Source organism: Lissotriton helveticus, chromosome 10, assembly GCF_964261635.1.
Source record: "Lissotriton helveticus chromosome 10, aLisHel1.1, whole genome shotgun sequence".
NCBI classification, from domain to species: Eukaryota; Metazoa; Chordata; class Amphibia; order Caudata; family Salamandridae; genus Lissotriton; species Lissotriton helveticus.
In genome coordinates, this window is record NC_136071.1 from 9365516 (window position 1) to 9392754 (window position 27239).

The 27239-nt window shown below is 42.7% G+C and overlaps 2 protein-coding genes across 9 annotated transcripts in view; one reads left to right on the top strand and one right to left on the bottom strand.

Annotated features, from left to right (window-relative positions):
* PFKFB1 (6-phosphofructo-2-kinase/fructose-2,6-biphosphatase 1) overlaps window positions 1–24947 on the top strand; it is a 129567-nt gene extending 104620 nt beyond the window's left edge. For 2 of the 3 annotated variants that reach the window (XM_078664541.1, XM_078664540.1), the window contains exons 13-15: window positions 11608–11672; window positions 15224–15370; window positions 23735–24947. In XM_078664541.1, coding sequence (XP_078520667.1) covers window positions 11608–11672; window positions 15224–15370; window positions 23735–23794 — 272 coding nt within the window. In that variant the 3' untranslated portion in view covers window positions 23795–24947. The remainder of the gene's footprint in view (window positions 1–11607; window positions 11673–15223; window positions 15371–23734) is intronic. The other variant, XM_078664542.1, reaches the window with a different exon arrangement.
* A 755-nt stretch (window positions 24948–25702) lies between these two features.
* The window catches only part of LOC144785747 (non-structural maintenance of chromosomes element 3 homolog), a 105950-nt gene continuing 104413 nt past the window's right edge, over window positions 25703–27239 (bottom strand). For all 6 annotated transcript variants that reach the window (XM_078664545.1, XM_078664543.1, XM_078664544.1 and 3 more), the window contains one exon: window positions 25703–26429. In XM_078664545.1, coding sequence (XP_078520671.1) covers window positions 26322–26429 — 108 coding nt within the window. In that variant the 3' untranslated portion in view covers window positions 25703–26321. The remainder of the gene's footprint in view (window positions 26430–27239) is intronic.

Below are 27239 nucleotides of genomic sequence, written 5' to 3' on the forward strand. Positions count from 1 at the left end.
TAGGGGCAACAACCACAAGGGAACAAATAAGTAAAATTGTTACGTATTAGGGACAAGGGAAGTAAGTAACAATTAAAAAGGGGAAGAGTCAACACACAAAAAAGTTTTAAAAAGAAGGAACACACAAGTATTATTTGCAGAAATTAAAAAAAGATAATAAATAGCTGAGCACTGCCATCTACAGTCTGAAATGAAAATATACATCAGACAAATCCAATTATGTTCATCCAGTGTGAATGCAGAACAGGTTCAAACGTAGGGACCCATCATTAATTACCTGAAGATTAATTACAAAAGACGAATCCATAAGTAACAAGTGGTTCCAATCTAAGCACATAGAACTGACAAGCGATGCACCCAGGTGATTGTGCAGCATTGTATGCGGAGCGCCGGGATCCGGTGGTGCTAGTGGCCGTATTCTATTGGTGGTCGTTATTAGGCACCTCAGGTGATCATGCAGCATTGCATGCGGAGCGCCGGGCTCCGGTGGCGCTAGTGCCCGTATTCTATTGGTGGTCGTTAGTAGCCACCTCAGGTGATCATGCAGGATTGCATGTGGAGAGCCGGGTCTCCAGTGTCGCTAGTGCTCGTATTCTACCAGTGGTTGTTTTTAGGTACCTCGGGTGATCGTGCAACATTGCATGCCGGAGCACCAGGTCTCCGGTGACACTAGTGCCCATATTCTACCGGTGGTCGTTGTTAGTCACCTCAGGTGAGTGTGCAGCATTGAACGCTGGAGCGCCGGGTCTCTGGTGGCGCTAGTACTCATATTCTATCGGTGGTCCTTATTAGGCACCTCAGGTGATCGTGCAGCAGTGCATGCTGGGGCGCCAGGTCTCCAGTGGTGCTAGTACTCATATTCCACCGGTGTTCGTTATTAGGCACCTCAGATGATTGTGCAGCATTGCATTTGGAGTGCCGGGTCTCCGGTGGCGCTAGTATCCGTATTCTACCGGTGGTCGTTACTAGACACCTCAGGTGATTGTGCAACATTCCATGCTGGGACGCCGGGTCTCCAGTGGCGCTAGTATCCGTATTCTACCGGTGGTTGTTATTAGGCACCTCAGGTGATTGTGCAGCATTGCATGTGGAACACCGGGTCTCCGGTGGCGCTAGTACTTATATTCTCCCAGTAGTCGATATCAGGCACCTCAGGTGATTGTGCAGGATTGCATGCGAAGCGCCGTGTCTTCGGTGGTGCTAGTATTCGTATTCTACCGGTGGTCGTTATTAGGCACCTCGGGTGATCATGCAGCAGTGCATGCTGGGGCGCCGGGTCTCCAGTGGCGCTAGTACCCGTATTCTACCGGTGGTTGTTATTAGGCACCTCAGGTGATTGTGCAGCATTGCATGTGGAACGCCGGGTCTCCGGTGGCGCTAGTACTTATATTCTACCAGTAGTCGTTATCAGGCACCTCAGGTGATTGTGCAGGATTGCATGCGAAGCGCCGTGTCTCCGGTGGTGCTAGTATTCGTATTCTACTGGTGGTCCTTATTAGGCACCTCAGGTGATTGTGCAGCATTGCATGTGGAATGCCGGGTCTCCGATGGCACTAGTACTTATATTCTACCGGTGGTCGTTATTAGGCACCTCGGGTGATCATGCAGCAGTGCATGCTGGGGTGCCGGGTCTCCAGTGGCGCTAGTACTTATATTCCACCGGTGTTCGTTATTAGGCACCTCAGATGATTGTGCAGCATTGCATGCGGAGTTGAAGAAACTTAAGTCTTCATTCTCAGGGGTCTCACTAATACAAAAGAAGAATCTGACACAGAAGCTGGAATATAAAGAGAACATTTTTATTAAACTCAAATGAGTGAAACTACGTCACACAGAAGCCATAGCAACTGAATGAGGCAGTCTAAAGAGTACAGAACACAGAGGCCTTTTATATGCTTAGGGTTACAAACTCAGCACAAAAGTAAGGGGCAGTCCTGGCTTTTGCAAGCATGCAAAATACCTAATATGGACATACAAGATCTGCAAAATATTAGCCAATAGGAAAACATTTCAAAACAAGGCATCATGTAACCAGAACATCCCCCTTGAGTCGTGCTTTTGCCCAACCCGATAAGTCAATCAGTTACACCACCTACAGGTCAATCAGTAATGGCAGAACATGTTTGCGTGCTTCAAAGGAAAAGGTTGTGGAATAGGAAAACACAGGGAGAGAATAGCGAAGGCCAAAAGATAAGATACAGCACAAGAAGAATGCTAAAGGCTAACAGATAGTTGATACAGGGATTAGGTGGTCCAGACAAGAATTAGTTAGGCCAGCTGGTGTCTGAGATGGGTTTCAAGACAAGGACAGAGGGGGTCTTCAACACGTTGCAGTCCAAAAGGGCAGAGACACTTCGTGAATCATGCAGCCTGTGTAAAGGCAACACAAAATGGAGTTTGAATGTAAAATGGAATCAAAATTAAAGAACCTCAGACCCTCCTTTTGCCATTACACAGGCAAATCCTAATTCATTGCTAGGCAAGCATTTTCCATTCTAAACATTTCATTAAGGGTATGAGCAGGAACACAAAGAGAACAGGGCATTGGGTCATAATTAACATATAGACAACAGGAGAAAGTAATGACCACTATTACAAACACAATTATTTTATTTTTTTTTTTTTTTTTTTTACAACCCTAGGCAAAAGCAAATCCTAAAATTATCTAGTAACATTTTTAGGGCTCCTATGTATTTCAGAAACTTATTATATAGTCAGGTGAAACAGTGGCGATCATTATCAATGCTCTCAGATGAAAAGGGATACTCTTCCACAGGGAATGGACTTTATTTTGCTTTTTAACAGAATACTACTTTAAAACAATGCCAGCAAAACAACAAGAATCAGTCTCCTAACACCCATTTTATGCAATCGCACGGAAAATATCAAGAGTCCGTCCAAGCCTCTCTGGCAGGTTTCTATTGTCCATCAAATCTGCTTCTGTTGTTTTCTTCCGCATGGGCCTCTTCATTCAGGTCTTTCATGAAAATGGTGCTTCTCAGTATCCGTTGGAGTGCCCTCCTGGCAAACACTCACAGCTCACTTGAAAGTCTCAATGTCTCAATGCAGTTCACCAGTGTCTCTCCTCTGCGGCAGACACTACAGATATTGTGCTCTTCGTTGGTCATGGGCACAGATCATCTCGTGCAGACCCGGGTCTACATTCTCAGGCTTCAACACTCATTATTCAGTGTCAGAGGACGCTCAGGCTGCTCTTTCATTTAATCATAGGTACCACAATGTAGTGCTTTTTGCCAATCTTGGATCCTCCGGTGCACTGCACTTCCGTTGGAGCAAAGGAAAAGGGGTTGTGTGGCCAAAACTCAGGCCAAGGGGCTCAAGGGACTGCACACTGTCAGAGGTTACCAGCACATGACAGGTGGAAAACTGAAGCCTCAAAACAACAAGAATCCTTCTCTTTCGCTCTTTTGCACTGAAATTCTGGTTCTGTGATGTCCAATGCCGTCTGATGGAGCAAGTGCGATACTTTAGAGATACCATTGATGGCGCGCTAGCGATCGCTGTCCAGCCTTGCTTCTTTTCTGGGTGATGGGACTGTAGCTGTCACTGATGGGAATTAGACTTTATTCATCGTTCTGCAGGTCATGACTCGATCCCGCAGAACCTAGTGACATAGAAAATGTGACACAGTTGTTAGTTTCCTTCAATTTAGTTCAAAAACAGTTCATTGTATAACAAGGGGACTGCAAGCAGGTGACCTGCAATCTTCAAAGGAGTGGCCATATGCCATGGGACGATTCTGGTCTAGAGTATACTGTCATTCTCAAAGGCAATACAAAGACAAAGGCAGTAGGCAAAACAGTGCCTCTAGCCTCTTCAATTGGTTTTCCATGTGAGAGCATATCCTCTACCATCTAAGGGTAGTTAGCGACATGGAAATTCTATCTGAATGGATGTCCTCACACATGGTGACATCGTCTAATGAGGTAAACATATTTTTTCTCTCAATGATTACATATAGGTGTTCCCTAATTCCTTGTCTAGAACATCTAAAAAGAGAAATTGCATAATACAGATTATCAGGGACATGTAGATACCTCCCTTTTAATAACTGTGCATCAAGTGCACTATGAAATACAAAGGCTAATGATCAAAAAAGTGGAAACAAAAGACAAGAACTAGAGAGTCCTGGTATTTCCATGATTTGGAACACATCTGATTCCATCAAAAATTAAAGAAGCAGGAACAAAAGGGTAAAAATCCAAATTGAAATAGTCATTGAAAATTTGTCATGTTCAAAAAAATAAATGTAAGGTATCTCCTATAGAGGTGGAAAACTTGTCTTACTATAGTATTGAGTCAGTTAACCAGTCCATCACTACCCTGACAGTCAGACTGGAAAACATCAAAGTAGGCCTAAAGAAAATTCTTAAAAACCAGCCTGGTCATACAAAAGGGAATTATGCATAATATGGGGGTTCCTAGTACATTACTGCAATCTGGAAGTGTGAACCTGAACAATACATCAACAATAATAAAAGCTGACTGGTGAAAGGAATATGGAAAAGAGAAATGGGACTAGGTCAGAGCTAAAATCCCCAATAGCTAGGCACGATGCGACATCGGTCAGGGGAGAAGTAACAAAAGAAAAATCTATAGGAAGAACAAGGAATTACTTGGGTGATAGTCAAGCATGTGACACAATACCAATAGTACGGGTAATACACAAAAATCAAAAATAGTTCACAAATGTTAGCTCTACCGCTGGCCGCTAAACCATATACGGTAACCTCAGCTAATGTTCCAGTTCCTTCTTCAGGGAAAAATGAAACCTTGTTTCCTTTATGGTACAAAGCCATACATTACTTAGGAAGCAAAACAAAACTGACTAATGTAATATGGAAATTAGGTCACCATGTACAAGAGTCACAGATCTATAATTTATCCTTACGTCCAATCAGGATACATACATCTAGGGCTCCCTGTTCCTTAAAGGAAGGGGGCAGTACGGTGACTAACAGCAGGTGACACACTTTGATCATGTATATCTCTTTTTTATTTTTCTTCAAATACCATTATAGCCAAATTTGACATACACTGATGAAGTGTTGTCTGTTTTGTTCACAGCATGAAAAATCATATCTGTGAAATTTAGTATCAGCGCAAATTCACCCAACTGTTGTGCAACGATATACATCGTCATGTAGAACCCTTCACAACACAGGTGAACTTGTAACAGTATCAAAAGCAGCAACATAAAACAAAAACATGCAAAAAAAAATTAAAAACGCACATGTCAAGCCATCAGATATACTTGCTGTATATCAAGCATAAAAAGCATAGACAAACCATTAGCATATATAGATGAGCGGTGACGCACAACACCATGTCATGTACTTTATGCACTGTGAACCTGCAGCCCAACACCCAATATTCGTGCCTGCTTAATTTGTCAGGTTTAAAATCCTCACCCTCCTCTTGACAGCAGATCACCAGTTAGTGGAGATTTGGCTGTCAAATACAACTTGCTGTGTCGCTTCTGACACACAGGACCAGCAGGAACAATTCATAAAAGGATAAAATGCAAAAATATGTAAAACGCACGAACATTTCTTTTCAAAAGAAGTCATAATAAAAAAAAACACATTTTTTTCCCAACATACTGCTGACACTGCACACAACACACAAAATATCAACTGTAACCAACCATCTTTTGAAAACATGCTAAACCACCTTAATGTTGACTTTCAAAAATAAAAGTCTTTCACAGACACTCTGCGTGTCCCATGCGCCAACCACCTTTGAGGCCCTGCTTTTCCAAGCAATCATTTCTCCATCTGTTTACACTTACTCCTAACTTCCACCTTACTGACCTTAAGGTCAAAACCTGCCTTGCGGGCTCCTCAGCCCTCTCCCTCTTCCTTACTCTAAGGCTGAAAAAGACAAAAAACCTTCCCAACTCTTTCTAACCTGCAATAACCAACCCTATTTAAAAACACATGATATATATATTACTCCTGTTAGGGGCTACAATTTATTTCTATACTTAGATTATTAAAACAGTTACTGTGAATAATTTGCAGAACATAATAACACACATACCAGTTTTTAGAACAAATGCTTGTTTGCAATGGTACTCATTTCATCAACCTTAAATGGATGAACGTCTCAGTTAGGTCCAGCCAAAGTTAAATCCTTCAACCCTGATATTAAACTCAAACCTCTGCACCGGGCACATTGGCTCACTGAGTCATTTAAAAGCAAACCCAAATGGGAACAACCTGCAAATTTGTATTATACCTAAAAGTATGCATGTACTGAAGCCTAAAGCACTTTAAAGCTATTGTAAATGGCAAGAATGCCCACATTTTACCCAAATTCGACTTTGATATTCGGGGCACTTAAAAATAAAGATCCTATAATTGTGATACATATTAATCATCCTAAGAATGTTCTTTACAAATTGCAGAGATTGGACATTAGACATATCTCATGCAAATCCTGAGAAAAATGAGTTTTTCACGCTTGCGCCAAGTGAAATTCTATATGCTAATGTCCTCATTATGCAGTATAACATAACTTAAATTAAATTATAATGCAAGGTCACAGTATAAGTATTAAGCTTCATGAATAGTAAAAAACGAATTTTGTAGCACTTATTTTTAATAATTATTTTGCTTAATTAATAATTATTTTTAATAAACCCAATCATTTTTGATAATTCCACATATTAAGGTTCTGTAATTCCTCGAATCTGACTTCATTTTCTTTTTTTTTTTTTGCTCGGTGTCACGTAGGCCTGCAAAGGCAGCCTGGCGAACCAAGTGGCCTGGCCTCCCCAGTTCATGTACACATTAACCAGGTTTAATCTGAAATGAACTGTAAGAAACTGACCTCTTCACCTGAAACTGACCTCGCAAAGCCAATTTCCCTGATTGATCTTTATCTGAGATTGCCAATCAATGTTCAAGACATCGTTAACTTTTTAGTTTCCTTGCACATGCCTTATCTTGCTTCAGCATCTGTTACAGTTTCTTTTTTTTTTAAATGTTTCTTCATTACATAGGTTAATTATTATTTAGCAACAGAACCAAGAATATGCTTAGAGAAATGCTCAAAGAGAGGAAAACCCTTAATTGAAATGTCTTCCTATAATACAAAATAATGAACCTAAAGTGCTAAAGTGCTAAAGTGCTCGAACGACTCGCTCAGCAACAACTGGCGTTTTTTTTGGAAACATTAGGTGCTTACCATGATTCTCAGCACGGCTTTAGGCCAGGATATAGCACTGAGTCAGCACTAATTGAGATGGCAGATGCAGTACGCTGGAGGATGGATGAGGGATCAAGAGCGGTGTTGGTGCTGCTGGATTTATCAGCAGCATTCAACACCGTCTCCCACCCCCTCCTCCTAGATCGCCTCCAATCCAAGGGTATCCAGGGCATGGCCTTGAAATGGATTGCTTCTTTCTTGTCCAAGCGTACGCAGGCAGTGTTCACTCCCCCATTCACCTCAGAAAACCGCCCTCTTCGGTGGGGAGTCCCCCAAGGCTCTTCGTTGAGTCCCCTCCTATTTAACGTTTATTTTTCACCCCTCTTTGATATCATCGCCCAAACTGGAATAAAGGCCACCTCCTACGCCGATGATATTCAACTTTTGTTTTCACTCAACAGTATTACCCCAACAACCTTTGATCCCCTAAATAAATTGCCTCCGCACAATCGCCCAGTGGATGGACAATCATTTTTGAGGCAAAACGCAGGTAAAACGGAGGTACTTTTCTTTCACCAGCCGTCCCCACTCGACCCTAACATCTGGTGGCCTCTTGACTTGAGTGCCCCTCCTTTACCCAAAGACTCCGTGAAAAATCTAGGGGTAAGATGGGACTCCAACCTCACATTACATCATCAAGTCCACACAGTCTCCGCGGCATGCTTCGCCAAGATCAGAATGGTAAGAAGGTTTATTAATTTCTTGCCCAGTAACACCAGGAAGATTGTAGTCCAGGCGTTGATTACCTCGCACCTGGACTACGCCAACGGCTTGTATACTGGCCTGTCTGCGGGTCTCTGTCATCGCCTCCAGACAGTCCAGAATGCTGCAGTCCGACTGGTTGGAGGTATACCCTTACGTGAACACATCTCGCCCCACCGTCGTAGACTTCACTGGCTACCGATACATAAAAGGGGGAATTCAAGGCACTGGTATTGGCTCACCGTGCACTGAGAGGTAAGGGTTCTGCCTATCTTTCTACCTGTCTGGTCCCCTATAATAACACCAGGACTCTTCGCTCCTCTTCAAAAAATGTCCTCACTATCCCCAGATTTAGGAAAACTCGCTCTGGTGGAAAAACTTTCCAAGTGTTTACCTCGGCCCTCTGGAACAAGTTACCAAATTCCATCTGGTTGATTCAGGAAGAACAACCCTTCCGGAGAGCCCTAAAAACTCACCTGTTCTGCTGACCATCTTTTTTCTAAACACCATCTTATCCAGCATATGATCACATAGGAGCGCCGGGACACCCCGTTGGGGTAGCTGTGCGCTTTATCAAAATACACTAAATAAATAAATAAATAAACCTTAGTTTTGGAACCTTTTTAAAACAACATTCTGAAATTCAAAGTTTCACCCGTGCAACTGAGGGCAAAGTCCTGGCTTGAGTAAATATTCCTGTCTATTTAGCTTGTCTCTCAGTGTTTGTAACATGAGCACGGTGGCTGTCTATTTAAAACTAAGACATTTCAAGTTTCAAAATGCGTGTACAATACAGCAAGATCCAATGTATTCAGATGATGTGTTTGCCTGTTAATATCTAATACAATGTATCTAAGGAAAATGCTGTAAGTTTATTTATTTTTTTGCAAAACACCCAATTTCGTTTTTGGGGGCTTTTCTATTCCTATTAATGTGAATTTAAATTTTAGTTTTTAAGCATTTAGACATTTTGCTTAATAGACTGAAAACATCAAGAAAAACTACGAACAGACATTGAGCTCATTTTAGACATACACAGAAAGAGGTCAAACATTCAGGACACACAATACGGCGCGCTGTAGCCATTTATTTCGTAAATAGCGCCATCGCTATTCACTTACAGAAATTGCACTAATGGGAAAACCACATAGACATTTAAACACATATTTAACCCACATATCAATACTCAGAACAAAAACAAAGGACAGCCCAAAGACTGTACTTAAACCAAACCATTTGTAAATACTAGTTGCAAGTCATATTTACAAGAAACGCTTCTCAATTGTGTTCCAAAAAACTGCAAAAACAGCCCAACAGACTGATGTATGTCCAAGAAGCGAAAATACACTCAATTCACTAGCTTTGGCTGGCAGAACACCAAAAAATGGCTCTGCATATCTTCATTCATAAAATTGCACAGAACAAAGGATCCTTGTATGTATTATGTCCATATTTTAATACCCTGGGGATACAGAATCACCAAGGAAGAAATATGTTGGTATACCTAAACCAATTTAGGTATTCCTTCTAGGAGAGCCGGCTAATTAATTTCACATCACACTATGGTACCATCCAAATAAAGCAACACATTCTTTGATGTGAGCTTGAAAACAGGCATGCCAAAAATACTGCAGAATATAGAAGTATTATAATCAAAGTAGTGCTTAATGTACTTTTCATCCGTGCACCGTTCAGCAAAACCAAATAGAGAAAAATCTCCTCATTACCTGTCTACACAAATTGCAATTTGCATATCAAATCCATACAAATCAAAAATTGGCCAACACAAATTCCAAAGTTCCAAAGCTACAGTAAGCGTTACTAAACTACCTTACTTTTACCAATCAAAAAGGTTGTCCAAATTCTAACTGCCAAGTTCTAAATGACCTAACGGTCCTTTTTTTAGAATACTCACGCCAAAAAGAAGGTTCTCAGTCAGGAGTGACATCATGTGGAGGATCAAAATCAGGAAGATCAGAAATATACTGGGCTGCAAAGACAAAGAATCTCCAGAATCCTTGTGCACAGAGTAGTAGAGTCCCGTCCTGTCCTCCTCAGTAGATTTCAGTCTCCTGACAAGATCACTCCTTCATTCTCAGGGGTCTCACTAATACAAAAGAAGAATCTGACACAGAAGTTGGAATATAAAGAGAACATTTTTATTAAACTCAAATGAGTGAAACTACGTCACACAGAAGCCGTAGCAACTGAATGAGGCAGTCTAAAGAGTACAGAACACAGAGGCCTTTTATATGCTTAGGGTTACAAACTCAGCACAAAAGTAAGGGCCAGTCCTAGCTTTTGCAAGCATGCAAAATACCTAATATGGACATACAAGATCTGCAAAATATTAGCCAATAGGAAAACATTCAAAACAAGGCATCATATAACCAGAACATCCCCCTTGAGTCGTGCTTTTGCCCAACCCGATAAGTCAATCAGTTACACCACCTACAGGTCAATCAGTAATGGCAGAACATGTTTGCGTGCTTCAAAGGAAAAGGTTGTGGAATAGGAAAACACAGGGAGAGAATAGCGAAGGCCAAAAGATAAGATACAGCACGAGAAGAATGCTAAAGGCTAACAGATAGTTGATACAGGGATTAGGTGGTCCAGACAAGAATTAGTTAGGCCAGCTGGTGTCTGAGATGGGTTTCAAGACAAGGACAGAGGGGGTCTTCAACACGTTGCAGTCCAAAAGGGCAGAGACACTTCGTGAATCATGCAGCCTGTGTAAAGGCAACGCAAAATGTAGTTTGAATGTAAAATGGAGTCAAAATTAAAGAACCTCAGAGTGCCGGGTCTCCGGTGGCGCTAGTATCCGTATTCTATCGGTGGTCGTTACTAGACACCTCAGATGATTGTGCAACATTCCATGCTGGGACGCCGGGTCTCCAGTGGCGCTAGTACTCGTATTTGACCGGTGGTCGTTATGCTGCACCCAATGTGTCTTTCAGGTGATGCCTGTACTGTAGGTGTTTCCCTCTGAGTCATTCCTCAGAGAGGTCTTTTTGGTGCATCCTCAGCGTAGTGGATCGGTACGACTTCTGAGTCAGTCTCGACCGACTGCTGTGGGTACATTCTTGGCGCTGCAGATCAGTATGATCCTCTTTCCCCATACCCATTGTCTACCAGTTACAGCTTCTGCCACCAACACCTAGCCTCTGCTTCATAACACATTTCCAATGATAAATGTATTAAAAATTAGACACTATATCCCAGAGAAATGCATGGAAATACACTCAACGTTTACCTGCTTCAGAGAACATTTCTTCCTTTCAGTTCACAGCCAATTCTTCGATAACGAGATGCACGACCTTGCGTCTCCTGGGCTGTAGCGCCGGAATTGTGGTTCCAAGATTTTCCAAACAGTAGAATGGCAAAGAACAGGTGATAACATAGCACTGAAAACATAAAAATTTAACAAGTTCACCATCACATGATGCATCCCCAAGGCTGGGATATTTGGCAGAGTCTCAGGGGGACTCTACAGTCACTTGATGGTCTGTCCTGGAATTCTTTACAAAAGTCAGTTTTTTAACCTCACACAGGTAAGTAGATTTTAATTACACTCACTTGAAGCATTCTCCTTGGTATGGTGATACCTCTGGTGGGCTGTAAACTGTCTGATAAAGGGCAGCCGTTTAACATGCATTCTCCTTTTACTCACAGGCTGCAAAGTGGAGTCCATCTACCTGAATATCGAGGCAGTGAATACGCACCGCGAGCGGCCACAGGTGAGTACTCTGCGCTGCTGAGTTAAGCCGGCTTCCGTCTTCCTCCACAGCCCATCAACCATCTGTGGCACATTCACTCTTGCGGGCTGTAATTATCTGGAACTCCCCCTCCTAGGGTTAGAGGGATCGGATGAAGCTTTAAAATGGAACATGCTTGAAGCATGGCTTAAAGACCCTGGTGTCAGGTGCAGCAGACAGGCGTGGGGTGGGATACCTTCAAAGCTTCACCTGGGGGTGCTCTTTTGCTTTATTAGAAGCATACTCCTGTTTCCAATTGGAGAGTTGCAGCTCAGACAGAAGTGGATGGCTCCGGGGGAACCCTTTATTGGTGCTGCTTTTTGCTCGACCCCTCACTCTTCTTGATGGCTACGCTCACCTTATCAGACCTCTCCTTCCTTTAATTCCCAGATCACTCTGCCTCACTCAAACTCACTTTTCTCACCTGTCCTCTCTGTTCTCCCTCAACCCATCTCCCCTCCTGGTCACGATGCTGCAGATCTGGAAGTCAGCCCTCTTTTCCTTTACTGCTGTTCTCTAGTTCTTCTCTTCTGCTTTTGTTCTCCCTATTCCCTTTCTTCCATCTTTACTTCTATGTCTTAAGGTTCAATTACCCTTTCTTGTCTGTTTCCCTAGTCCTCCATCCACACCCCCCTGCAGTTTCCTGTTTTCTGCTCTTCTTCCCTCTTTCGGAGGATCATATTTTGTTCTTTTTGTCTCTTAACTCTTCCTGCTGATTTCTATTCTATTGGTCACTGTTGTTCCCCCCCCCCCCCACCGGTTTGCTTGTTCTTTAGATCTCCTTAGATTCCACAGCACTGAAAAAACAAACCTGTGCGCAAATTGGAAAAACAGAATTAGAACATTGGAATGTGGAGCACTCCATTGACTACAATGGAGTGCTCCGTGCTTCTACGGGTCAGTAAAAGCCTGCAGAGCAACATTCCAATGTTGTTTGAACGAAGGTTCTCGAAGCCTGAGGGGATTAAATCCCCTTGGGCTCCGAGATGCCTTTTTTTTTATTTGTTAGAACATTCTGCCCTCTAGTGGCAGAATGTTGCCAATAGTCTTTAAGCCCTTCGTAGCTGGGCTGTACAGGCCCTTAAAGTCCCGCTCCCTTGTTAAAGTCCCTCGCCGAGGGCCTTTAACGCTGGAGCGGGCCTTTAATGGCCGGTACAGCCGGCTACGGCGGGCTATAAGGCTATAATAAAGGTTAGCATGTCATCACAGAACGAGTATTGCTTTGATGATCCCAAAATATGATCTTTGAGCAGATCCTTCACATCTGGTAGAGCAGAGGCGCGTTTAACGTGGGGAGCAAGGCTGGTCCATAATTTCAAACTAACCACGCAAATGATCGCAAGTGAGATGTGGCAGAAGGTGACATAGTACACAAGGAAAACACAAGGAATCTAACAAGCATTGGCAAAGTCAATGGGTCTCGCCTGTGTGAGTTATTGGCGTTGTCAAGGTTTTGTAGTCATGCTATACAGCAGTGCAGATGCTTTGCAGTGTGGCTAAAACTAATTTAAAAGAGTGATATAATGTGGTCATGGCTAATGCACTTTTTGAAATCAGAGTGACCAGGAAGCCAGCCAATGTTAAGCAATGGGCGGCTGCAAGCCCCTTGTAGGATACGATATATTTTGCAAGAGTGTGTGCGCTGTCGCAGACAAGACCTAAAAATCAGAGAGTTCTGAAAGGAGCTTAGTGAGGAACCAAAGATACAAACATGGAGATGGCAGGATATAAGGCCATCTGAAAACAATGTAAAGGAAACTGAACCATAGCTGAGTCGAGTAACCTGAGGGGAAAAAGATGGAGCTCAGGAAAGGCGCGATAAGAGTGAAGAAATAGGGATGCATAACCAAAGAATTTGTGAAAATAATGGAGGACAGAGGTGAGATACATCTGAGGGATCCAAGATGTGTTCACCAATGGAAGGACTGCAGCTGATTTAAAGAAAGCCAGGAGAATACTAAACTAAACCAAGGGGGGAAAATGAATGCGACCGAACAGTAAAGAGCGCCTTCGTGATAGAAGGCGCCAGGAGAAGCAGTGGGCTCGATAGAACCTCCATCTGTGAGACAGTGAGAGGAGAGTCAGAGATAAAATGGAAGCAGCGGAAGAAGGGAGCGACACAATACATAGAAATGCAGAAGAGAAAGACTTAGAGGTGAAATAGCAATAAACAGCAGAGAGAAGGACAAGGAGGCAGAGAGACCAGAATGTTGATCGAAGTAAAAGATGTGGATCTTGAGTTCGACTAGAAATCAATGCTTGAAGAAAAGATTCATTTGCAGCGTTCATGGTAGATGGATAATGAAGGCGAGCAGCTGGGAGTGATAGTAAGGTGTCCTAAGCTTACATCAGAGGCGTTCAAAGAACAGAGAGAGGGTGGCACAGAAGTAATCCAGGGTGGTGGAGGTTTTGCTTTGGATTTCAAAGGGCTAAGAGGAGCTTTCCCTTTGGTTTCTTTTCTCTTTCTCTACGCTGCTGTTATTGTTCTTCATGTCTTCTCTGCGCTCCTGCCTGCTTTCTCTTCACTTTGCCTTAGCTCTCTCTCCAGTTCTCTCTGATGCTGGGTCTATTTTGTGGTCTGTCTTCCCCCGCTTCATCCTGCACACCACACTGCTGCTTACTTAGACTCTTCTCTAGTCCCCTCTTTCTCCATTAGTTTCATCTCTCGGTTTGTTCTCCCTTCTACAGTTCTGACCTCTTTCTGCTCTCCTGCAATTGTTCTGTTTTCGGCTCCCAGATTGGTTTTCTTTTTGTTTACACCACTTCTGTTTTCTAGTTCTTTAGTCACCTCGGTGATATTTTCTGCTTGTTTAACCCGTGTGCCGCTTAATCCTTTAGCACTTTGTTCTCCCTTTTAATTTTTTCTAGAGCAGTCGCCCTCTTCCTTTTGTTTTTTTTTCAGTTGTGCTTGTCCTGTTTTTATCCACTGCTTCTATTAGCTTCCTATGCTCTGTCTGCTGTTCTTCCTTTAGTTCATCCTTACTCTCTCTGCTTTTTTCCTCCCTTGCTATACCCCTTGTGTCTTCCCACTGGCTCCGGCAGCATCCGTTTTCTATCCCTTTCCTTTGGTTCTCCCCTCTCCCTTCTGTTCTTTTTCTGTTTATACAGCGGTTTTCTTTTCCTTTAGCCTCTTTTTTCTCCTGTCCCCATCTCTCACCACCGGCTTCTGCAGCATCTCTCTTTCCTTAATTCTGTTCTTTTGTCTTCAGTCTACGCTTCTGCTGTTTCCTCATGTTCTCTTCCCCCTGGCTCCTGCAGCATCTGCCTTCTTTCCTCTACCGTTGATGCTGTCCTCCATTTTGTTTTCTTATCTGCTCTTTCATCTCCCTGTTTCTTCGTCCTCTCTTTACTCTTCCTGCATTTTCCTCTTCTTCTCGTTTATGTTCAGCTTTGTCGTTCCATTTTCACTGGCCCTTGCAGTATTTATTTTCTCAGCCGTACCACTGGTGCATCTTTCTTCTATTATGTTTTCCTCTCACTGGCTCATGTGGTTTCTCTCTTCTTTGCCTTACCACCTGTGCCCTGCTTGCCAGCATCTCTCTCGAATGCCCAGCAAGGCTCCCCTGTACCGTCATTTCCACGCAATGCCAATGGCTAGCCCAGAACCAACTAAAAAGCCCTCCCTGGACGATCTAGGCCAGGCAACTTCTCTCTGCACATCCATCTCCGTGTGTCCGCAGGTAACTGGTTCTTCACAACACCCCAACCCCCACTAACTAACAGCTGTGATAGTAGGACTCGTGAGTGCCTCCCTGAATTAACTCCACATGGTAACATAATTTTTGGGTCTAACAAAGGTGGATTCTAGAGCCTTCTCTGCTGCCACCTAGTGGTGATTTTTGGGATCACCTGCAGCAGATGAACCAATCACCACCAAGGTGACATTACGCACCACCGATGAGGTAACTTTGGGCGAATCAAGTACAAGGACGGATTCTAGAGCCTTCTCTGCTGCCACCTAGTGGTGATTTTTGGGATCACCTGCAGCAGATGAACCAATCACCACCAAGGTGACATTATGCACCACCGATGAGGTAACTTGGGGCGAATAAAGTTTCACTCAAGCAGGGTTTTTTTTATTACCTGGGTTTGGGAATTCAAAGCGTAACGTTGAAGGCGCTGGGTTATAGCTTGACAAAGAGTTTACTTTAGGGGCATTAAAGCTCCAATAAAAAGAAATGGAGATATCAGAAGTTGTGACATCGAGTCCACAGGAAATGAGACCGTAATGCGGAAAAGATATAAAAACTAGCTCTTTGAAGGAGGGGTCAATAGTTAAAAAAATTCATGACAGGGGTTTTGAAATGTGAAATTATTAATGAGGCGATCACAAAAACAAAGTATAGTTCCATATCTTGCCAGAATGTTAAAATCATTGGGCCCGATTCACAGAACTAACTTAAGACAAAATCCTAAACTTACTACTTTTGGTATTCACAGAAGTTAGGATTTTGTCTTAAGTTTGTCTTAAGACAGACTTAAGACAAAATCCTAACTTAAGTCTGTCTTAAGACAAACTTAAGACAAAATCCTAACTTCTGTGAATACCAAAAGTAGTAAGTTTAGGATTTAGTCCTAAGTTAGTTCTGTGAATCGGGCCCTTACAGCTTAAGCTCTTAAAAACAGAGTCCTATGCAGCCGGCCCTGCATATATACCACAGTGCATGAAGCTATGTCACACCGTGCATGCTGGCGTCCAGATTGTGGACTTCATGGTCCAGTCAGTAGGACCGAGGGTGAGGAGGGTCAGAGGATGGGCATCAGAGAATCCAGAGCAGAGATTACCAGACACAAGCTAAAGTCAATGGTTCTCATCTATCTGTCCATCTTGTGCTCGTTATTAGGCAAGAGGCAGGAACACAGCACTGTGCCACTAGCCTTCAAAACCGCTGTCTTATCCAGTAGTTTCCAAACTTTTGACTTCTGTTGACCCCCACTCAATCATTATTGGAATCCAGGAACCCTCTTCACAACCACAATTCATTACTGGGCGCTGGGGACACCAGCCTACGGATTCTCGGTGATTTGAACAGAAAATACAGAAAAGAGCATTCATCAAAAAAAAAATACACAAGTGTTTACACATTTTATTCCCAAACACAAATAAAATAATATTAATTTTAATCTAAAGGTTGTAGCTTTCCTAAATTCAGTTGGGGCACTCATCGTCCATACTATATTCGGTTTGATGCCCCTGCACTGGTCCCACAAGTCGATCTGAGATACTAATTTAATATTTAGCCTCCAATTTCAAATTCTTTTACATTTACAGAACGTTTTAAAAATTCCAATTGTGCATTTAGTTTCTTTATTTATATACTCTTTATTAATCTTATGTATTGATCCAAGTAGTCGCGGACCACCCGAGGAGGTTTCATGGACCTCCAGGGGTCCCGGACCACAGTTTGGGAACCACTGGTCTCATCTATGCGCCTCGCTCTCTTCCATTTCAACAGCAAATAAGAAGAGATTCCAAAGAGAGAAAGAAAGAACGTACAGGGAAGTCAGGAAAACTGATTGCTCAGATCTCTCTTCCTTAAACTGATCATCCTTCCCGCCCCCTCACAGTCCCCCGGCTCCCTCTAACCCCTTAGGAACAGCATGGATCACTGACAGAATATCGACAGTCAAAACATCGACTTGCCAAAAGATCGAGGTAAAAATATAGAATGCCAGAATATCGACTTCCTATCTACAAACAGGTAAGTACAAAAATATCGACAGGAAAAAATATAGACAGTCAAAATATCTAATTTTTTAAACATCTTAAAAGTAATTTAAAACTAATATAATAATAAATATAATTAATTTAAACATACTTAAAATACTTAAATAAACTTAAAATGAATAAATAATTAAAGTAACTTAATTTTTTTTTTCATTTTATAACATATATCTATATATATATATACATATTATTAACAAAACATATACAATATTTTTTCCGTAGGATAGCGAGAGGGTTAAACTTACTATTCCCACTCCAGAGAGTGCAACAGTAGGGAAAGCGTTGGATAGCGTAGGGATAAAAATTACTATTCCCACTCCAGAGAGCGCAACAGTAGGGAAAGCGTTGGATAGCGTAGGGGTAAAAATTACTATTCCCACTCCAGTGAGTGCAACAGTAGGTAAAGCGTTGGATAGCGTAGGGGTAAAAATTACTATTCCAACTCCAGAGAGTGCAACAGTAGGGCAAGCGTTGGATAGTGGGAGGGTAAAAAGTTACTATTACCACTACAGAGAGAGCAACAGTAGGGAAAGCGTGGATAGCGTAGGGGTAAAAATTACTATTCCCTCTCCAGAGAGCGCAACAGTAGGGAAAGCATTGAACAGCGTAGGGGTAAAAATAACTATTCCCACTCCAGTGAGTGCAACAGTAGAGAAAGCATTGGACAGCGTAGGGCTAAAAATTACTATTCCTACTCCAGAGAGCGCAACAGTAGGGAAAGCTTTGGATAGCGTAGGGATAACAATTACTATTCCCACTCCAATGAGTGCAACAGTAGGGAAAGCATTGGATAGCGTAGGGGTAAAAATTACTATTCCAACTCCAGAGAGCGCAACAGTAGGGAAAGCGTTGGATAGCGTATGGATAAAAATTATTATTCCAACTCCAGAGAGTACAACAGTAGGGAAAGCGTTGGATAGGGTAGGGGTAAAAATTACTATTCCCACTCCAGTGAGTGCAACAGTAGGGAACGCGTTGGATAGCGTAGGGGTATAAATTACTATTCCCACTCCAATGAGTGCAACAGTAGGGAAAGCGTTGGATAGCGTAGGGGTAAAAATTACTATTCCAACTCCAGAGAGCGCAACAGTAGGGAAAGCGTTGGATAGCGTAGGGATAAAAATTACTATTCCAACTCCACAGAGTGCAACAGTAGGGAAAGCGTTGGATAGGGTAGGGGTAAAAATTACTATTCCCACTCCAGTCAGTGCAACAGAAGGGAACACGTTTGATAGCGTAGGGGTATAAATTACTATTCCTACTCCAGAGAGTGCAACAGTAGGGAAAGCGTTGGATAGCGTAGGATTAAAAATTACTATTCCCACTCCAGTGAGTGCAATAATAGGGAAAGTAAATACTTCATATATAAATATAAATAACAAATATAAATACCAATTACAAATTAGTTAAAATATTTTACAATTTTATAAAATATATTAATCAATTAATTACAAATAAAAATTAACTAATAAAAATGTCCTACTAATACTATTTACCAATTATCAATACATTAATTTACAATATAAAAATAATTAAAAATTAGACAAATAAAAAAAATAAAAAATGTAATTACTTACAATTAAATTACTTCCCAAGCTATTCCCCTATAAACACACAACTCACTACAGAAAATAATGTAATAAAAGTAACATTTATCAATTACAATAAATTACAAATTATATTTTAATTAATTACCAATTAATAATTAATTAACAATTAATTCTAAATAAATACCAATTAATAAAATAACATTTAATTAAAATTACATTACTTCCCACCCTATTCCCCTATAAACCCACAACCCGCTACAAAAAATAAATTACTAAAATTAACATAATTACCAATTATATTTTAATTAATTGACAATTAATTTTAAATAAATACCAATAAATAAAATAACATTTAATTAAAATTAAATTACTTCCCACCCTATCCCCCTATAAACCCACTACAAAAAATAAATAACTAAAATTAACATTTATCAATTAAAATTAATTACCAATTATATTTTAATTAATTACCAATAATTAATTGACAATTAATTTTAAATAAATACCAATAAATAAAATAACATATGTAACTAAATATAATTAAATTACTTCCAACCCTATTCCCCTATTAACCCACAACCCGCTGCAGAAAATAAATTACTAAAATTAACTTTTCAATTAATCATTTAAAAATAATTACCAATTATATTTTAATTAATTACCAATAAATAATTAATTAACAATTAATTCTAAAAAAATACCAATAAATAAAATAACATTTTATTAATTATAATTAAATTACTTCCCACCCTATTCCCCTATAAACCCACAACCCACTACAGAAAACAAATTACTAAAATTAACATATTTATCAATTAATCAATTAAAATGAATTACCAATTATATTTTAATCATTTACAAAGTATTAATTAATTCACAATTATTTCCCAAAAAATACCAATAAATAAAATAACATTTAATTAATTATAATTAAATTACTTCCCACCTTATTCCCCTATAAACCCACAACAGAAAATAAATTACTAAAATTAACATATATCAATTAATCAATTAAAATTAATCACCAATTATATTTTAATTAATTACCAATAATTAATTGACAATTAATTTTAAAAAAATACCAATAAATAAAACATATTTAATTATAATTAAATTACTTCCCACCCTATTCCCCTATTAACCCACAACCCGCTGCAGAAAATAAATTACTAAAATTAACATATTTTTAATTAATCATTTAAAATTAATTACCAATTATATTTTAATTAATTACCAATTAATAATTAACAATTATAAAAAATACCAATAAATAAAATAACATATTTAATTATAATTAAATTACTTCCCACCCTATTCCCCTATAAACCCACAACCCGCTACAGAATTATATTACACAAAAATTAAAAATTAATATTAACCGACCTTAAATTCGATTTTTTTGTTGTCTATATTCTTTCTATCTAGTCGATATTATGTCCATTCTATATTTTTGATTCGATATGTCCATTCTATTCGATATTCAAATTTTCTAATCGATATTTTGGTAGTCTATATTCTGTCTACTCGATATTATGTCTATTCTATATTTTGTACTCGATATTATGTCTAGTCGATAATAAAAACTCAATATTTTGACTCTATACCGAACAGCATACTCTTTGTCTTAAGTCATCCTTCCACACAGGCTCTCTTCCTGAAACCGAACATCCTTCCAGACAGTACTGATTGTAGAAGGTGTGTACTGTTGTGCAGCCAGCTGCCCTACAAATGTCCTTGCTGGATAGAAGTCCTCCAAACACTAGACAAGCTCCAAAAGTGTGGATCTGCCGCTGCAGAACTGTGCAGCAAACAATCTTTCCACAGCAAAACTCTATTCAAAGCATTTTATCTGCCCCATGTAAAAGACAAGAGCTCACCTACGGAGCAACAACAGGCCGCACCTACTCCACCAAGAGTGGGGTATAGGAAAAATACAGAAAAATAAATAAATATGTGGATATGGAACTTCAGTAGAAACAAACTTCTGTGCCCTGAACACAACCATCGACAATGAAAAGGGGCAAATGCCTAAAGGTACGAACCAATGCTTCTAGCTGCAAGGCACTTCTGGCTTAAGTCAAGAAATAATTTACATAGGCTTTGAGGCAACAACTATCACACTTATTACCACAGTATAAGTTTTAAGTAGAAAACAAATAAAACATGGTTTTAAATGTGCAAAGGTCTGGAAGGTCAGGCACCTTAACCTCACAGTCCATAATGAGATTTATGACACGGGAGACCCAGCACTCAAATTATATCAGACATATGGAAGTAATCTATACGATAGAATTCAGAATAATTTGGGAGGAACCACACAATGGAATGACTCATCGGATTGATTTAAAAATTATTTTCTGTATTCATGATCTGCTTTCAAAGCTTCTCTTCGCCGTCGCCATAGCAAATGCGTTTCGTCTCTCCTGGGACTTCTTCAGGGTTGATTCTTCTGCCTTTATATAAGTAGTGTAATACAAAGTTATCTTTCTTACTTTGAACACAAAATATGTGGTACAAAGTGGTTTTTTCCTCACTTGAGCATCCTCAAATTCTGATCTTGGATTTATTTCATCCTGTGTAGGGTTTCACCTTTTACAGCTCTGTGAATTTGTATTTCTGAAAAGCAGCGTCTTTCTGCGTGTGAGAAATAAAAATTCACGGAGCTGTAAAAGGTCAAATCCTACACAGGATGAAATAACTAGAAGCTCAAATTTTGAGGATGCTCAAGTGAGAAAAAAAAGCACTTTGTAGCACATCCGGAGTCTGCGGAGTGAGATACTTGCCCCACTTCGGTCCGTCCTGAGAAGTTGGGACTCTGCAGAGGTGCAGACCTGGTGCCAGGTCAGGGGCATTTCTTTGCTGCCTCAGTGCCGTCTCAGCTCTGAAAGGGCAAGGACCCGCTGGCTGCCAGCTGTGGTAATAAGTACTGTAAGGGCCAGCTGCTAGAAGTGCCTGCAGCAAGAGCTATGGGCCTGGAGGGTACCAACCATGCCCATTGGCAGAAAGCATTTGATAAACTGGCTGCGTTGCTTAAGATATGCCAATGCTTGCTAGCAGACCAGTCAGCCTGCAGCTGGCATCAGGGAGTGCACACACATGCATGGGTACATGTGAGCCGTCTGAGGTCAGCCACAGGGCAGGGCTCCCAGATCTAGAGATGGGGGCAGGCGAGTTTCCCATCAAACCCCCAGGCATAGCTGCCAAGGTTTCAGACTGCTTATGTGTGACAGTCTGATAATTTCAGTGCAATTATGAGTGACATTCAGTAACTAAGAGTGACACTTTCTCACAAACCGTCTAATGTCACCCACAACAGAAGGGGGTGCGTTTTCAACCCTAATTCGGCAGGTGTGTGGTTTTCTGTTTCGGTCTTCAAATCTCATAAGAGTTTCTGTGATAGCAGGATATTTCCAAGTCATAATATATTGCGATTCCTATGGCTCCCGCTGTACCCTAGCGCCATAGTGTGGCCTTCGTCAAACAAGCTCAGCTTTTATGCATCCATCCCAGCAAAGCAAGAAACTGGAGCTACACAGTTTCATTGCACATCCGGACCAGGCTCTTTTGCGTGACAATCTCAGGCATTGCTGTAATGCAGGAAAATGTACAGAAATGCGTTATTCTAAGGTGAAGTGCGTGGCTACCTGGGAGTGGCCCGTTAATAGTGTGTTTTACTTCTCTGTTAAGTCACTTTGGCTCCTACACATTGAGAGGTGGAAGGCGTGCTCGTCGCCACCTCATTCTCTACCTTCCAAGCCTGGTGTATTGACTGTGCACGTCTCTGCGGGTGGGATCTTAAGGGATGCAGAGCAGACAACGTCCTTGCAGACCCCTCCGCACTCGTCAGGTGGAGCGTAGAAGCCTCATGGGCCTCTCACAGCGCTTGCTTTAATGTAACTCAAGAACAGTGAACGCTCTGGAACCTGGGGCCCGATTCACAGAACTAACTTAAGACAAAATCCTAAACTTGCTACTTTTGGTATTCACAGAAGTTAAGATTTTGTCTTAAGTTTGTCGTAAGACAAAATCTTAACTTCTGTGAATACCCAAAGTAGTAAGTTTAGGATTTTGTCTTAAGTTAGTTCTGTGAATCGGCCCCTGGTCCGTACTGCAAGCCGTGACCCTGCCATACTGAGCTCACCAGCAGGGTCTCTGCGGTGCCCACCGAGCTCACGGTGGAACCTTTGCAGAAGCCTCTTGCATTGCACAGGGTGTCAGACAACACATAGATGTGTATTCCTTACATTGGTGCAGGGGGCGTTGCAGCACCTGCGTAGGCATGCTTCCTTGGTGCAGTTGCAGAAGGCATGGATTGTCTTGCTTCCTCTGGTAGGGTGTGGCAATGCCTGCAATGGGGTCCTCTCCTGGTACGTGTTGCAATGAATGCATCAGGGCGCTTGCTTATATAGGTGTGAAAAGGCATGCACGGGCATGCATACTTGGAACTGGCGCAGCAACGCATGCATTGGCATAGATGTGGTAGTGCATGCCTTGTGCTCCCTTGGCACAGTTGTGGTAGTGCATGCATTAGTGTGCTCCCTTGGCACAGGTGTGGCAGCGCATGTACTGTGTGTTTCCTTTGCCCAGACATTGCAAAGTTTGCATATGAGGTAGTAACAGTTTCTGCACCCCCAGACCTCACCAATCTCTTCCTGATGCCCCGCAGAACTTCCCTGGTCAGATCTGAATCGCATCTAGGTCCTAGCTCTCCTACGACGCTTCTCAGCGCTTCATTATCTAAACTTTTACTTTTTTTCTTTACACAGAATGTGGAAGTTTCCCGAGACCCCGAGGAGGCGCTGGACACGGTACCGGAGCACTTTTAGACAACTGGAATCATAGATTTTAAGAATATCTAACATTTTCTAGTATTTTTTTAACCTCAAAGACAATATTTTTGCTGTGAAGAACATGTATATTTTTGTTTTCGCTACGTGCGTAGCACGAGGTGAACAAGATCTTCCCTTAAAATGTGAATCCTCGGCCCCTTGGAGGTTCAGACTGGGGTTGGGGGTTTGATTATCTGACCGAAAGACCCTGGGGTCTCAGAGGCAGCCAAGACGAGCCTGGAAGATGGACACGAAGTGCCCACCAAAGGCACAGTGGTTCGAGAGTGCTCTGCCTTCAAGACATACCTCATCCAGGGGCGCAGAAGATGGAACCGATGTGCGGGCACGGCACGCCAACCCGATACTGACCATGGGGCACTCCGGCATCTGTGTGGGCGAAGGTAACGAGTACAGCAGGCAGTAGGGTGAGACAAGAGAGACCATCATCCTGCTAGTTAAACCCTTAGACCCCCTGCGCCCTTCCACCTTCTGAAGGGATGGGACGCCAGGCACACTGATCTGGGAGAGGCCACCAAGACTGTCCAGTCCAAGAAGGTGTCATGAGTCTGGACCCCAGGGGGCACCGTCCTGGAGTGGCAGCAGACTGTCCAGTCCACCAAGAAGGAGCCCAGTGTCTGGACCCCGGGGCGCACCGATCCAGGAGAGGCCACTGAGTCTGTTCAATCCACCAAGAAGATGGCCAGCATCTGGACTCCGGGGCACCGTCCTGGAGACAGCCGCCAAGAAACAACTGCAAGGAAGCAACATCCTGGCAAAATTGCCTCAAGTCGTATTATGTGGGGTATATGGATGGTACATGTACATTAAATGTAACTTGATGTGGTACAGTGTGTGGCGGACGAATGGGCACCAGCATCCCAACCATCCCGAGCGATGTGCCAGCGCCTAAACCCTTTAAAGTGCATATTGTGACTTACCATCACATCTGTGTAGCTCACTCCACACCCCCTTCTCTGCCACTCTAGGGTCACCCTTTGCAAACAGTCTAGTATTCATGGTAGGGCTGCACACCTGGGAAGGGCGGTGTCAACTGGTGCCCGTTTCTCCCCTCACTCACCCCATCGAGGTCTACCTGTCACCGAGCTGATCCGGTCTGTATGAAGGCAATAAAGCGTGGATAACCGCTCTACCTCCTGCCTCACATCTTTGTATTGCATCTATTTTTTTTTAAATCTTTTTATTAATAATGCTCATTTCATTAAACATGTCAGTCCATTGGTCACTTATCATTAGACAAATAAGGAGAATACAATACACAGGATAATCACGGGCAGTCATCAACAGCACATCCATTCCAAGACCTGTTACCCCAGACCACCCCCCATTCCTCTATATCTTCTCCTTGGCCCCCATATCTTCTTCCACTTTTTCGGGCACCCCCTGCTTTTGTAAATGGTTTCCTCTGCCACCAATCCAGGTCCCGTTCCCACTGATCCCACTGCGGACGGGCCGCCGCCGCCCAGGCCCTGGCAATGTTCCGCTTTGCAACCCCCGCCGCCATTGCCAGCCAGAGTTCTTCATGCCTGGTCCAGTCTGTGGGCCCTTTAATCATTAAGAGCAACCATCTCGGCTCCCTCGGAACCGGTGGTCCCACTACTTCCACCATTATGTCAGTGACCTTGGTTCAGTAGGGAACAATCTCCGGGCAATCCTACAGTATGTGGTAGAAGGATCCATCCCCCCCACACCCCTATGCGCACAAGGCTGACTGACACCCACCCCAGGAGTGCAACAGGATGCGAGGGTAGTACACCCGATACTGCATCTATTCTTGACATTTCTGAGGGGTCCTGGCCCTGCAACCCAAGACTGCCAGAAGATCCTTGAATGCATACAACCATGTGCCCTGTCTGGGGAGACAAAGCACACGCCCACACTGCCAGAGAGAATGTAAACAGTTTATTAAAAAACAAATATAAAGTAGACATCAAAAACAAATACAATTAAAAAAACACTCTCCATCCAAAGCTTATTACAAGAAATATACAACTTGGCAGAAAAGCCAACCTCAGATTCCATAAGATAAAGGGACTCAGAGTTCCCAACTCAGGGCTCTGATGCCTCCTAGAGGCCTAGACCAGAAGCACATGAGACAGAAGCGCTATCTCCTCCCACAGGGAGGCCCCGCCTCCCAAGCCCAGCTCTGCTTCCTGGTGATCCAACACTCACCCCAAGCTCCCCGACTGGACACCCCACAGCGTGCAGCCAGATCTTTGTGTCACTGAAGGAGGCCCCTGCAGGTTGTCTGGGGGTGAAAGTTGGAGTCGCCCACAGTGTGGGGGGAGGGGTAGTTAGCGGGTCGACGAGGCCCTACTGCAAACAGGAAGTTAGCTGGATTTCATTGTGCCAGAGAAGATTGACCATTAGGAGGAACTCCACACGAGTTGTCCTAGCCAGATGTCCTAGAAGGCGGTGCCTCCAGCAAAGAAGCGGACTCCGCTCAAGCGGACCAGTCATTCATGTCCACGCTGTCGCCCACTCCGGTGGGCCCTGGAGGAGACCACTACCGCCGACCTGCCTGGGAGGGCCCCGGGGTCGCAGGGGGTGGTACAACCCCCGCCTGGGCTTCCTTATACTGCGACGCCCAAGACTTGGGGTCCTTGCTCTGGATCTGAGGGCAGGAATAACGAGACAAAAAGGTGGAGAGTCAGCAAATTTTACAAGGTACACACAAAAAAGCCAACATAATAACGATTTTAAAAAAATTACTCGGACGCTTGGTGAAACAGGGTTTGTGTGGCACCGGAATGTCACGGCATTGCCCAAGCATAGGTTCACCCATTCCAGAAACCCTTGACAGTGTCCTGAGCTGCAGACGCAGCCGCCAGACCGGATGGGTCAAGCCTTTCGGATTTAAACCACAGTGCACCAGAGGCAGACAACTCAATCGCTCAGAGACGAGCAAAGGCTGGTGCCGTCGGTCACATGAAGCTCAGCCATAGCCCGACAGCCTCTCGGGCACTGGCTCTTCCATGGCAGTCAATGGGTTTATAAACCCGTGGCGTAGGAAGACCACCGTCCAACGACACCAAACAAGTGGGAGGAGGGAGCCACCCAGACCGATACCTCACACTCTCGCCTCCCACCCACTCCACAATGTGAGGCCGTGTTCGACAACAGGTGGCTCTACGGTGACATTTCCCTAGAGCGTAGTGTCAAAAAGGCATAGATTTTACAAACCGGTTTAGAGAGGTACTTAACATTCAGACACTTCAGACTCATGAAATCACCGCCTTCGCAGCAAGAAAGCTCCTCAGAACCAATGAAATGGTGACCTTCATATCAGCAAAGCGCGTCCTCAAATCACTGAAATATCATCTTGGAGGAGAAATGTGGACCCCAACCGAGGGCTCGCCATTTTAAGCAAATATTGGTAGTTTGTCCAAATTAGCAGCGTTCCATTTCTAGTAAAAGACTGGGT